The sequence below is a fragment of the Triturus cristatus genome, chromosome 7, assembly GCF_964204655.1.
Source record: "Triturus cristatus chromosome 7, aTriCri1.1, whole genome shotgun sequence".
NCBI lineage: Eukaryota > Metazoa > Chordata > Amphibia > Caudata > Salamandridae > Triturus > Triturus cristatus.
In genome coordinates, this window is record NC_140590.1 from 418989700 (window position 1) to 419003892 (window position 14193).

The 14193-nt window shown below is 51.0% G+C and overlaps 1 protein-coding gene across 9 annotated transcripts in view; it reads left to right on the forward strand.

The window, feature by feature from the left end:
* LOC146809840 (zinc finger protein 567-like) overlaps positions 1–14193 on the forward strand; it is a 182544-nt gene that overhangs the window by 124215 nt on the left and 44136 nt on the right. For all 9 annotated transcript variants that reach the window (XM_085616710.1, XM_085616703.1, XM_085616707.1 and 6 more), the window contains one exon: positions 12639–12749. In XM_085616710.1, the coding sequence (XP_085472836.1) occupies positions 12639–12749 (111 nt within the window). The remainder of the gene's footprint in view (positions 1–12638; positions 12750–14193) is intronic.

Consider the following 14193-nt stretch of genomic DNA (forward strand, 5'->3'; position numbering starts at 1 on the left):
CCTGCCGTGAGGTGAACGGCTCTTCATACGGGGGAATCCTGCTCATTGTTCCTTCTACCATCGCCGTGAGGGGAACGGTTGCACCGAACATCATTCCCCAGCATCCCTTGTCTCCGGCGCAGCGAGAGACATCATCTGGGAGCACCGGAGCTCCGTAAAAGCAGCCGGGTGCCTCCGCAGCGCGGGACGCGCCCAGAGACTAGAGGCTTGAGTAACACTTGCTCAATAATTCACTTACCTGCCGTGAGGTGAACGGCTCTTCATACGGGGGAATCCTGCTCATTGTTCCTTCTACCATCGCCGTGAGGGGAACGGCTGCACCGAACATCATTCCCCAGCATCCCTTGTCTCCGGCGCAGCGACCGACGTCATCTGGGAGCGCCGGAGCTCCGTAAAAGCATCCGGGTGCCTCCGCAGCGCAGGACGCGCGCGGGCAGCGCCCGGGCGAAGCCCGGGCCAAGGGCGGGCCCGTCCTTGCCCGTCACTGCCTGGAACGGACTGGACTGGGCAACCCCCTTAACGCCTCATATTCACCGTATGTGTTAAGGTACTGTTGTCCTCCTATTCTATCAGGTCTTCTGTAAGCAACACTGCCATTTGAAGCTGTATACCTGTGTAGTCATTGCTACTGCTTCTGTTGTGCCAGGTTACCTTTTAACCTACTCTTTGGTCCTTATTATGCCACCAAAAGACCCCAAAGCTAGGGTGGCCAATGCACATCTCACCGGTACAATGGATCAATTTGTTACCAAGGTCAACAGTGTTATTGACCAAGAAATTATGCTTCTGGAGCGCCGTGTCTCCCAGGACCTTGCAGCAGCCAGGAGGTCCCCCCTGGGCTACCTTGTTAATGCACGCTCTCCTGTACGACAAACTCTATCTCTTACAAACACAATTGGATCTGATGCGGATCTAACGGCCCAGGACTTGCCAGCCAGTGGAACGGTCGCTGCTGTTTCCGTGGAGGACCAGTCCATGGCCCTTGATTCCTTGTTATCATCCCCTTGCCCGTTGCCAACTGCCCCTAGTACAGCTCCAGAGTGTAGCACTAGGCAGCTTCGAGAACGTAACCCCGGGGCAATTCCTAAAAGCAAACAAGGGTGTCCACTCACTATCGACAGAAAGGGCAAGTACACTAAAAGTAAGCATAAAGCGCCAAACCAAATTGGGAAATTGAAACAAACCCCTGATGTCCCTGAGCAACCCCTGCAGGTGGTCTTATCGGACAAGCCTGCTCTTCAATCTCATTTATCACCAATTAGAATAGCAAGCCAGGATGATGTAGGGGGGCATAGTGAAGTGGGCCAGGGAGGGACCCCAGATTTATCGTATATACACGATATACGGGATGTAATCAGGTCTTCCCTTCGACCTGTGGAGGACAGATTACTCAAAATTGAACAACATCTAGTTAGGATTGAACGCAGCCTAGGGGGTTTGACCTTCGTTCCAAATAACATTCACCACCCAGGGGCCCCAAATACATCGGTTAATCCAAGAGCAGAAAAAGATCGGGCGGCCCCCCATGTTCCATCAACAGCCCACTCTGAATGTCAATCTACAACTGTAATTAACATGCCCACTCCAGCCCACAACCATAGGAAACCCAACCCGCCTAGTATAACTCAGCTGAAAGAGGTTGCTAGGTCACCGACACCCAGGTCCCCTATTAGGGCTAACATCCCCAACTTACCACCTGAAACTGCCCCTTACGTTGTAATTCTAGCAGGAGTCCCCGAATTGGCCAAAAATGAAGTTGAGTCACCTACAACCCTAAGGAATAGGGTTGTACACTGGCTCAACAAAAACAGACCACTACCGTTGCACATTAGCTCTAAAATTCTCATGGTAAGAAGGGTCCCATGGGTAGGCCACCTAGCCAAGAACATAAGGGGGGATTGCATTTTAATTAATTTTAATGACCCTAAAACTGTTGAGCACATCTGCCATTGGAGATATACTACCCCAGGAACATGTATTACAGCTCTTCCTTTAACGTATTTCTATCCCCCTGGGCATTTCACGGAACCCTGGATGGTTGTACATCGGAAAGGGAGGGGTCTCCCATTGGGGAGCTGGTCCACACCCCCATTGCCTCTAGATATTATCCCTACGGAAAATCGTTTCAGCAGCCTAGAGGCTGTCGACTGACTGGAGGGTAACAAACTTATTCTAGCTATCCCTCCACCTTCCCCAGGCTGTCGTTCATTAGAGTCTATCACATCTTCTGACCACCCGGGTCTGGACCCACTCACCTCATTAACCATACCTCAGAGGTCCACCATTAATCTTGACCCCCCCCCAAAACCATCCTCCAAGTGCTTCTACTCCCAGGGTGATCACTTCTAGTCTTTTTAAGATTGTCTCCTGGAATGTAGCTGGCCTACGTAATAAGCTAGATCTCCCTGACTGTAGTGAATTTATAGAGGAACATGACATATGTATGTTCCAGGAAACTTGGAGTGTTGAACCACTGTACAAGCCGGGGTTCTGTTGTTTTTTTATATCAGCCATCTCATCCGGCCGCGGCCGTCCCTCTGGTGGTCTCATGGTCTGGATTAGGGCAGATCTCAACCTGAAGGTCACCGTTGATAGCCGCTCCACCCCAGACATAATGAGACTTATCATTAAAGGTACCCAGAGTTGTTCCTCTTGGGAACTTTTTAACGTCTATGCTCGCGGTACCCAAGGGGGTGCTAAGTCCTCCACCATCACAGCCCTCTCAGAAATGCTTTCCACATGCCCTCCTAATTCCCATCTTCTTGTCGCTGGTGACTTTAATTGTTCTTTTGAACCGCTCGCCACAGATGACATATTGGGCATACAAGATGAGGACACCAGATGGGGCATTCCCTAACTCTCTCTCAACACCGTAAAAAGATGGTCCCCGGCCGTGATTCAAATGAACGCCCTAGCATTAGAATTTGGCTTAAGAGCTGCCAATGGTCGTACACCTTCCGATCTAGCGGGTGCCAACACTTTTAATAGGGTTGCCAGCCAAAGTAGAATCGATTACATTCTGATCGACAGGAGGGGATGGAAATTTGTTGTCGACATGATTGTAACACCATCAATCAATAGCGACCATAACCCTCTGTCCCTCAGTATGCGGGAGATCTGGCATAGACAAGATACAACCTCTCACTTTGGAACGCAAATGATGACCAAGACGCTCCAGCCCTCTAACTGCAATAGATTCTTCAAATGGTCTAAATTTGTCCTGTGCAATACAAAACTTGTCACGCTGGAGAATATCCTTATTGATCATACTTCTAGGCTTTCTTCAGTACTTAAGGACATGCCTAGCCATACCAAAGTCTATGAGGAAACTATGAACTCAATTGGCACTCTGTTCCTTGACCATAGGAAAAAATCTAACCCAAGAGTTAAGCCAGAAAACGAGTGGTTTAATAAAGACTGTAGACTAAAGAAAAACAGTCTAATCTTTGCGATCAAATCTAACAACCCTGGTGAGGTCAAGCAAGCGAGGTTGCTTTATAGGCAAGCACTTACTTCCGCAAAGAAAGACTGGGAGGAACAGCGTTGGGTTTCTCTAAAACTAGCGAGCCACGCAAAAAATGGCGAGCTATTTTGGTCTATCTTGAGAAGATCTACCAACCACGACCAGGCTCAAATCCCTAACTACATCACGGACAGGGAATGGTTCGACCATTTTAGGAACCTGTATGCGGGGGTGGAGGTTGTGGAGGACCCTTCCACCTGCCTGAGGCCCATAGCTGCACTCTCTGACCCTATTCCATTCCTAAGGATTGAGAAGAAAGAGGTTCAAATTGCCATTGATAAGATTGTATCCGCCAAGGCCCCAGGACCAGATGGCATCCCGGGAGACCTATTTAAAGCCAATACCGATGGCTGGGCTACGTACTTTACAATTTTTATCAACGGCTTATTGAAGGGATCATCGGTGCCTGAGTCTTGGAAAGGTGCCGAAGTAATCCCCATTTTTAAGAAGGGCTCCAGGGGAGACCCAGCGAATTACCGCCCAATTAGCCTTATAGACTCTGGCCAGAAATTGGTCGGTAGGGTCCTCCTGGAGAGGATACATTCCTGGGTGGACGAAAAAGGGATCTTGACAAAGTTTCAGGCAGGCTTTAGGGCCTGCACCAGCACAATAGACCAATCGTTTAGGCTAATGCTTCTCTATTGGAAGGCGGTCACCATCGGCAAGGGCGCCCTATACCTCGCGTTCATTGACCTCAAGACCGCCTTCGACTTGGTCCCTCGTGATCGCTTGTGGCTGATTCTGGAGGAGCTGGGAATTCCATCCTACATTTTGAAACTTCTTATTCGGATGCACGAAGACAACTTCGCTTGCATCAGAGGGGGGACCCAGGGTCAAAAAAACAAAAAAATACCGGTGAACAGAGGGGTTCGCCAAGGTTGTGTCCTGGCACCAACACTTTTCACATTGTTTGTGAATGGCGTAGTCTCCTATCTGCTTGAAGTTGATGCGGATGTCCCCGTACTGGCGGGCGACAAAGTCCCCGCCCTTCTTTTTGCGGATGACACGCTTTTAATTTCAAAAACGCCGTCAGGACTACAGAAGCTTTTACATCGCTTCTCCTTGTTCTGCGAGCAGAGAGGTCTTGTCATTAACACTGCCAAAACCAAACTCCTCTATTTTAATCCTACTAGATCCTCCGGCTCCACCCTGACCCTAGATGGGAAACCACTGGAGCGTGTCAGGGAGTTTGATTACTTGGGGATCAGAATCTCTGATAGGCTCAATTGGCAGCCCCACATAGACAAAATGGCTCTCAATCACAAACGGGTAACTGGAGCCCTGGGAAAGGAATTCCGTGCCTCTACCACTAAACCCATTGCCCCAGTATTAAACATTTACGCTGCAAAGGCGGTAGGTAGTGCTCTCTATGGCGCGGAACTATGGGGCTTCAGTTGTGTAGACGCCCTTGTGACCAATGAAAACAAGTTCTTTAGAGAACTTGTATCTCTCCCTAGGGGTACCCCAACCAAACCACTTTTGAGTGACTTCGGTAGGCGCTCTATTAGAGACCTAGCCACCCTTCGCCCTCTGCTATACTGGGCGCGGCTGTGGCGCACCCCTGAGCTTTCCAACTATGCCGATGGGCTAAGGGAGGTTATGAACATGCGAGGAGCCCATAAAATTGAGTGGCTCACAAATATTAAAAAACTTTTGGTCGCAATTGGCCTCACCTTTGACCGGGCTTTGGGGGCACCAATATCCAAGGAGGAAGCCAAACGAGCTTTCTGGGCATGGGTGGATGCCTCGGAACTAAGAGATCCTAACCATGGAAGGTTGACAGAGGCATTTTACCAGCATAAATCTATTCCTCTTTTAGAACCTTACCTGGACTTTATCACCAAGCCCAAGGATAGATCTCTTTTTATCCAGTTCAGATTCGGGACCCTCCCCCTTCGTGACCGCACCAGCAAGTGGAATCCCCCCCATAAGACTCTTCCAGATTGTCCTTTCTGCTCTGGTGATATCGAAAATACCTCTCACTTTTTTTTCGCCTGCCCAGCCTATTCATCACCTAGAATGAAATGGCTTAGGCCTGTTTGTTTACTCCTAGGAACAAGGGATCATATTGAAGCTCTGAGAATTCTTAAAACTTCTACTAATACTACTATAGTTTGTGGGGTGGCCAAATTCCTAGGTTGGGCATGGTTGATGAGGCAGAGATTTATTAGTCCTAGTTAAATCTTCTTCTCTCTTTTTACTTCCAAAGCTGTTAAATTTAATAAATTTTTAGATATTTATTGCATACTATCCAATTGGATTTTCTTACGACATGTTTTAAAATGTATTTGCAATTGTTTTTATGTATTTTGTGCTTTTATGACATCACATGTCGAAATAAAGCTTTGATTGATTTAGGGAATGCACCAAGAAACCTGGTACCACTTATGTAAAATATGTGACTTTTTTTTCCAGAGCGCTAGATGGTTGGGTGAAGGGTAGCAAAGTGAATGATTACCAAGGGCTGTTTGATCTAATTGCATGGGAGCACTTGTCTGATAATTGTTTTCCTGAGCTACGCCAGCACCTGATCGATAGCAAGCTGACTAACCCTAGGAAGCTTGCTGAGGAGGCGGACCGCTGGATCAGCACCAGGGTCCACAAGGGTCCCGTGGGAGGCCCCGCCAAAGGTGGTCAGGGTCCCCAGCAGAAGAGTGGGGGGGACAAGGGTAAACAGAGGGAGTTCTACAGAGGGCCCCAAAGTAATTCCCAGGGGAACCAAGGGAAAGGTTCTCAGCCACCCCCACCCCCGAAGCAGACCGGGGCCCCGACAGGTAACCCTGTTCAAAGAGGGCCCCCCAGATGTTACAAGTGTAACAACCTGGGGCACTATTCCATGGATCCCAAGTGCCCCATGTTTGGTAAACCAGCACCCCCTGGTACTCCACCCCCCAAGCAAGTGACTAGTGTAGCCTTTGGGAGGGAGGTAGATGCCCAAGGGGAGGGGGATCCCGTACAGATGACCCTAGTCTCATTAGGAGACAGTGAGATGGCCGCTGAGGCCCATCTGCCCCCCAATACTCAAAAGTATGGGCAGTGGGTGACCATAAATGGCCGAAGGGTGGGGGCTCTTAGAGATACAGGAGCCAGTGTGATTGCTGTCAAGCAACACCTGGTGTCTCAAGAGCAGGTTGTCCCACACGCATTCTGCCGTGTTGTCAATGCTGACAACACAGAGAGTCAGTGTCCAATGGCTCAGGTTCCCTTTGAGTGGGGGGGGTGTCTCTGGTACTCTGCAAGTGGCTGTGAGAGAGGCCATGCCTGTTGATTGTCTCCTAGGTAATGATTTGGAGAGCTTCCCTTGGGAAAAGGTGGAGAAGACAACTCACCTGCGGATGGTGGGTTTACCTGATTGGGCGTGCGTGACCACCCGGTCGATGGCAGCCAGTAGCGGTGTTGAAGGGACCCTGGAGCCTGAAGGAAAGGCCCAGGAACCGGCCTTGGGGAGAGGGCGCAGGAGGCACGGGAAACCGGCTCCTAACGTTCCCACGGCCCAGGAGGAAGCAGACCTTGAGGGGGATGCCCTGGAGCCTACCGGGGAACAGATAGCCGAACTGGGGGACCTGCCTGAGCTGACCCATTGGCAGCAAGAAGGAGGCCCCACCAGGGAGGAATTCTGCAGGGAGCAGAAGGAGTGCCCCTCTCTAGTGGGTATGCAGCAGCAGGCTGCAGCCCAGGCCAATGGTGATCAGTCCGGTACTCACTTAATCTACTGGGAGAACGACCTCCTGTACTCAGAGCCTAAGGTTGCTGAACCTGGGTCAGCCCGTGCACTGGTGGTACCCCAGAAGTTCAGAGCCTTCCTACTGGGGCTGGCTCACGACGTTCCGTTAGCAGGGCATTTGGGGCAGGACAAGACCTTCGAAAGGCTTGTCACCCACTTTTATTGGCCTCAAATGCGCAGGAGTTCTGACACTCACTGCAGGACATGACAGACTTGCCAGGCAAGTGGTAAGAGTGGAAGGAAGCTGAGAGCTCCACTCCAACCTTTCCCTGTGGTCAGTACCCCATTCCAGCGAGTGGGGATTGACATTGTGGGGCCACTGGACCCCAAGACAGCCATGGGCAACAGGTTTATCCTGGTCTTGGTGGACCATGCCACCCGGTACCCTGAAGCCATCCCTCTGAGGACAGTGACGGCCCCCGTGGTGGGACGGGCACTGATGAAAATGTTCTCACGAGTAGGATTCCCTCTAGAGGTGGTGTCTGACAGGGGGACCAATTTCATATTGAAATATATGAAATCCCTTTGGCAAGAGTGTGGTGTGACGTACAAGTTCACCACCCCTTACCATCCCCAAGGAAACGGGTTGGTTGAGCGCTTCAACCGAACCCTAAAAGGCATGATTATGGGTCTTGAGGAACCCATGAGGCGTAAGTGGGACGTCCTCTTACCATGCCTTCTCTTTGCGTACCGTGAGGTGCCACAAAAGTCTCTGGGGTTCAGTCCCTTTGAGCTTTTGTATGGCCACCCCGTACGAGGACCTCTTAGTCTGGTCAAGGAAGGCTGGGAGTAATCTCCCAGGAAACCTCCCCAGAATGTATACAGTTACATGCTGGCTTTCCGGAACCAGACTAGGCGTTTCAGGCAACTTGCTGAGGCAAACCTGGAAGCCAGCCAGGAGGCAATGAAGCGGTGGTACGACCAGAATGCCACTCTGGTTGAGCTTCAACCTGGTCAAAAGGTGTGGGTCCTGGCCCCTGTGGAGCCCTGTGCACTCCAGGACAAGTGGACAGGACCCTTTGAGATTGTGGAGCGCAAGAGTTCTGTCACCTACTTGGTGGACTTGCAGTCTCCGAGGAACCCCTTGAGGGTCCTCCATGTCAATCGACTGAAGCCCCACTTGGAGAGGTCCGAAGTGGGCATGCTCTTGGCCACAGATGATGGGACGGAGGAGGAGTCTGAGCCTCTTCCTGACCTCCTGGTAGCCTCAGAGCGAGACGGGTCAGTGGATGGAGTTAACCTCTCACCCACCCTGACCCCTGAGCAACAGGATGACTGCCGCCAGCTGCTGGGGCAGTTTCCTGACCTGTTCTCCCTGGTTCCTGGTATCACAGATTGGTGCGTCCATGATATGGATACAGGAGACAGCTTACCTGTGAAGCACAAGGCTTACAGGGTAAATGACAGGGTCAGAGCCTGCATCAAAGAGGAGGTCTCAAAGATGCTTGCTCTAGGGGTGGTTGAGTCCTCCAGCAGTCCATGGGCCAGCCCAGTGGTCTTGGTCCCAAAGGCTGCCTCGCCGGGTGCCACACCCGAACTTCGGTTCTGTGTGGACTACAGAGGACTCAATTCAGTCACGAAGACTGACGCGCACCCCATCCCCAGAGCTGATGAGCTCATCGATTGGTTAGGGGCTGCACGGTACCTCAGCACGTTTGATTTAACGTCTGGGTACTGGCAGATCGCCTTGACTGATGGGGCCAAAGAGAGGTCCGCATTCTCCACACCAGATGGGCATTTCCAGTTCCGGGTTATGCCATTTGGGATGAAGAATGCCCCTGCCACCTTCCAGAGGTTGGTCAACCAGGTGTTGGCTGGGCTGGCCGAGTTCAGCGCTGCATACCTGGATGACATTGTGGTGTTCAGTGGCACATGGGAAGAACACCTGCGAAATCTCTGGGAAGTGTTGATGGCACTGTGCAAGGCAGGCCTCACGATCAAGGCAAGCAAGTGTCAGATCGGGCAGGGTTCCGTGGTGTACTTGGGACACCAAGTAGGGAGCGGCCAGGTGGTGCCCCTACAACCCAAGATTGAAACCATCCTGGCTTGGGAGCGCCCAAAGACCCAGACGGAGGTGAGGGCCTTTTTAGGACTCACAGGGTACTACAGGAGGTTTGTCAAGGGGTATGGCAGCATCGTTGCCCCCTTGACAGAGCTGACTTCGAAGAAGCAGCCCAGAAAAGTGATATGGACTGACATCTGTCAGAAGGCCTTTGACACCCTGAAAACTGCCATGTGCACGGCGCCCGTGCTCCTGGCTCCTGACTTCTCCAAAGAATTCCTTGTGCAGACAGATGCATCAGAGCATGGTGTAGGGGCTGTTCTCTCACAGATCACTGAGGAGGGCTTTGACCAACCCGTAGCCTTCATCAGTAGGAGGTTACTTCCCCAGGAACAAAAGTGGAGTGCGATTGAGCGAGAAGCATTTGCTGTGGTCTGGGCATTGAAGAAGCTAAGACCCTACTTGTTTGTGTCTCACTTCCGGGTTCAAACAGACCACAGGCCCCTCAGATGGTTGATGCAGATGAGGGGTGAGAATCCTAAGTTGTTGAGGTGGTCCATTTCCCTACAGGGGATGGATTTCACGGTGGAACATCGCCCCGGTACAGACCACGCCAGCGCTGATGGTCTTTCCAGATTTTTCCGCCTTAGTGATGAGAACTCCCTGGGGTAGGGTAGTTCTCCCCACATTTCAGCTGGAGGGGACACGTGTTAGACCTGGCACCATTGGCGTGGGTCACCCTTCCATTTTTGTCTGTGCCTCAATGTATTTTTGTGCTGGTGTTAGCTGCTCAGGGCACTGTGCCACTGCCATCCAGTGCCACAGTGCAAGTGCTCCCTATGGGAAAATGTATTATGTGAATTTACTTCCATGTTTGGCTTATTTGGTTTACTATCAGTCCCTAGTAGAGTGCACCAGGGGTGCCAAGGGCTTGTATATCCAAATGCTGCTAGTGGGCTTGCAGCACTGGTTGTGCAACCCACAGAAGCAGCCGGGTAAAATGTGTCTAAGGTCTGCCATTGCAGAACCTGCATACAGTCTGGTACTGTTATGCTGACTGGGCAAGTGTCCCCACTTGCCAGTCCCTAAACCTTCCCTTACCTACATGTTAGTCACCCCTATGGTAGGCCCTAGGGCAGGGTGCATTGTAAGGATAAGGTAGGACATGCCCTGAAGTGTGAGGCATGTCCCAATAGTGAATTACAGCCATTTTCGTTTTTCACTATTGTAAGGCTACCTGCTCTCCATAGGCCAGAATGGGCTGCTAGATTATAACACTCTATAATCCTAGCAGGCTCAGGAAGCATGGTAGAAATTCATGTTTAGTATGCCTGAACTCAGAATAATAAAATACATCTTTTAGCAAAGGTTATTTTAATATCCTGGGTTTGCAAATGCTACTTTTAGAAAGTTAGCCTTTGGGGGTTATCTTCTTTGTGTGTAGCTTGAGTGACAGGGCTGGGAAGTTCCAGGAGACAGGCTGGGGCTACCAGGTGGTGAATAGAGAGATTACACCAGGATGGGTGGGAGGAGTGCACCTTGACTCTGAATAGGGCAGTGCTCTGCCACCACAATGCTGGCTCCACCCCCCTGGGGAGCGTCTGATATCCCTGCCCTGCCTGCTGAAAGAAGAAGCCAGAGTCCCAACAACAAAGTGCTCCTCACTGAAAAGAACTGGACTGGGATTATGCAAAGGCCCCCCTTGCCTGTAAAGACAAAAGAAACTTGGTATAAAGGTAGGAGCCCTGCTCCTAAGAAATCAGATCCTGATTGAACCACAAAGGAACTCTGCCTGACTAGAAGGACCTGGAAGAAGCTGAAGGAGGAGTAACTTTCCCTGACCTGGGGGATTGGCCTGCAGTTGGTGCCTTGCTGAGAAAGGAGAGGAAAAGACTGAAAGAGACTTTGCACTTTGTTTTCAACTATCTCCAAGGGCTTGGATGAAGAGCTTGCCCCCTGAACTGAGTCCCAGGACCATTGGACTCCTCTGCCTTCCAAAACTGAGTTGCCTGGACAATTCTTGCTTGTTTCCCGCTGGATTTGGCCCCAGTACGACTCGTACCCCATCCGCTGCGAAGCCGTGTCTTTGCCGCCCGGCACCGTGCATCTACGCTGATCAAAAAGCGTTAGTACGCGCCGTATCCCTCCCGGCCGCATCGCACCTAACCTCCCCCGCCGATTCGAGACGTACAACCCTGGCTGCCTAATCCTGTACGCCGGACTCAAGCTTCGCTGTCCCGCAGGTACGGTCCGTACGCTGCTAACGTACTGCCCGTGCCGTACTCAGAGCCGCGACCCGACCAGCATCCGAATACGCTGCCGAACTACGACCTGGACCCATCAACTTGTCCCGCACTGTCCGTCACGGACCCCACGAACTTAAGGTACTTTGTTCTGTTCGCACCGCCGCGTGCACGTCACGGACCCCGGAGTCCGCCGCGATTGTTTGACTCGTACTTTCCTTGTTTTTAATGCCAACGAGTCGCACATCCAGGTACGAACCGTACAGAGCCTGAAAAGAAGCATAATTGACTAGAAGAAGCCTATTTTTGTATTTTAAGCCTTTCTACAAGAACATTGAACTTTGAAATAATACTGTGGTCAATTTTAATCGTTATTCTGGTCTTGTGCTAAACCTTATATAAAGAAACCTATTTTTGATACAACCTTGACTGGTGTCCATTTGTGGTGTGTCATTGTATTACTGTATGTGTTCACAAATGCTTAACCTATGACGCCCTGAGAATAGTCTTGACTGCTTGCGCCACACTACCTAAAGGGTGAGCAGGGGTTATTTGAAAGGGTGATCCCCTTATCCTGACTTAGAAGTAAGAGTCCCTGCTTGTCACAAGTGCATACCTGTGCCAACCAGAGATTCCCAATTCTAACAGTTCCCAAAGGCGAGATATATTGCATTGCAAATGCTTGTTTTAATTGTGCACAACAACTACTAGAATGTTATTTTCTTGACCAGTTTAACATTTTATGCAACATCATACTATTTATAGCTTACCGTCTAACTTTTAATCATCAAACTGATCAATATTTTACATCTCACCTTTTCCTTGGTGCCTTCATTAAGATAGTTTACTTAGAAAAGACAGTGTGTGAATAAAATGCAAATTGTTGAGTACCAGTTGCATGTGATGAATAATGTTTTCAAGAACAGTTTTTTGCTTTTGTATTAGTACAGCTACGTTCCACTTTTTTCTGTCAGTCTTTGAATTCATGTCTGTTTTCGGGTGTCAGTTGTATCATTAATTGAATGTTATACTCTGTCACTTAATTGGCTGACAGGCTGCAAATATGCCTGTGGATGGAACTTTTTTATAAACCTTGAATAAGGTTGGTACTGACCAATATTTTGTGCCTTTTCATTTTTGCAACAGATAATCTGCACCACATTCCGAATGTGACGGTCCAGATTGCCCCTGAAAAGTCTAATTGCCAGAATCTCAGCAGATCCAGTGTGGCATTAGCCAGTAAGAATTCTTTAACAAGTGAGTACCAAATTCTAGGATGGTTTTGATGCGTTCGAGGCATGTGGGCTGCTGAATTCATATCTGTGCATAGATCGCCGCCTAGTGTTGGGTCCGGATGTTTGCACGTTGTTGTCCTGGAAGAGTCTTCGAAGTATCCTTGGATAGGTGACTCCTCCCATGGACTACAGTGCGCATGGGCATCCTCTCCATCCTCAGATTGTTTTTTTCCGCCATTGGGTTCGGATGTGCTATCTTAGCTCAAGTTAGGAAAAACTTTTGTCGAGGCCACAAGGCCTTTAGTTCGCGTCGGTACTGTTTATCGATCGGGTTTCGATACTTTTTGTTAGTTTACTAACTTTCAGCACCGACTTTGTTCGCATTTGCCTGTCCATCGACTCTACTTCGACGATGGAATCCAGGACGCCATTCAAAAGGTGTCCGGTATGCAATGCGAAGTACCCACACATCGACGTCCATCCGGTGTGCAACAAATGCCTTTCGCCGGACCACGACGAATCGACATGTATGGCCTGTGCCCGGTTCCGTTCAAAGAAGACTCTGCGGAATCGTCGAGCGGCGAGGCTCGAAGCGCAGCACGCGGCACCGGCCCCAGCTGACATCTTCGACGAGGCTGACGACGTCGAAGAAGTAGAAGTCTTACCCTCCAGTCCCGTTTCCGAACACGAACACGAACCCGGATCGGACGAGGCCGACGAGTCACTCTTCCACAGAGGTGAAGACGACACCGAGGTAGGAGACGACGAGGAGGCCTTAGGAGCCGAAGAGAGTAGCTCCGATGATGAACAAGGCCTACCTGTTCAGACCGAAATTTCACCAGCGCCACAGACTATGGCTCCGGTCGAGGGATCGCCTTCGGGCCTTACCCGAGACCTATCACGCAGTCCTTCGGCCCCGCCCTCGGGCCCGGCCTCGGACGTTCAGCGGCAGCCATTACCGCTTAAGCCAGCTGGTTTCCCTTCCACGAAACCGAAACCGAAAGCTGCTCAGGTTCCTACGAAACCGAAACTGAAAGTGGCGCTAGTCGGATCGAGGCCTTCAACACCTTCGACGCCAGCGCACCGGGTCGGCACCGACCGCACCAAGAGAGACTTCGGTGCCGAACTCGAGACGGGCGACATGGGAGTCGACAAACGGAAGAAGGTCATCGGCGCCGACAAACCTGCCCGGTTACCGGCGTCGACGCCACCGACACCGAGGGCCGTCCCGCCTGCTACGCCTCGCAGCACTCCCTCGACGACACCAAAACCTCACGTGTCGAAGACGTCGACGGTGATCTCCGCACCTCGACTCGATGCGCCACGGGCGCAGAAGATATCTGCAGCCGCCTCGACGACCCTGGCGGGGGCCACGACCTCTAAGGCGCCCCGAGTACGGCCTGGCGCGATGCCAGGCTGCAGATCCAAGGACGCCCTCCAGGACCCGTCGGGTTCCGGTTCGGCTC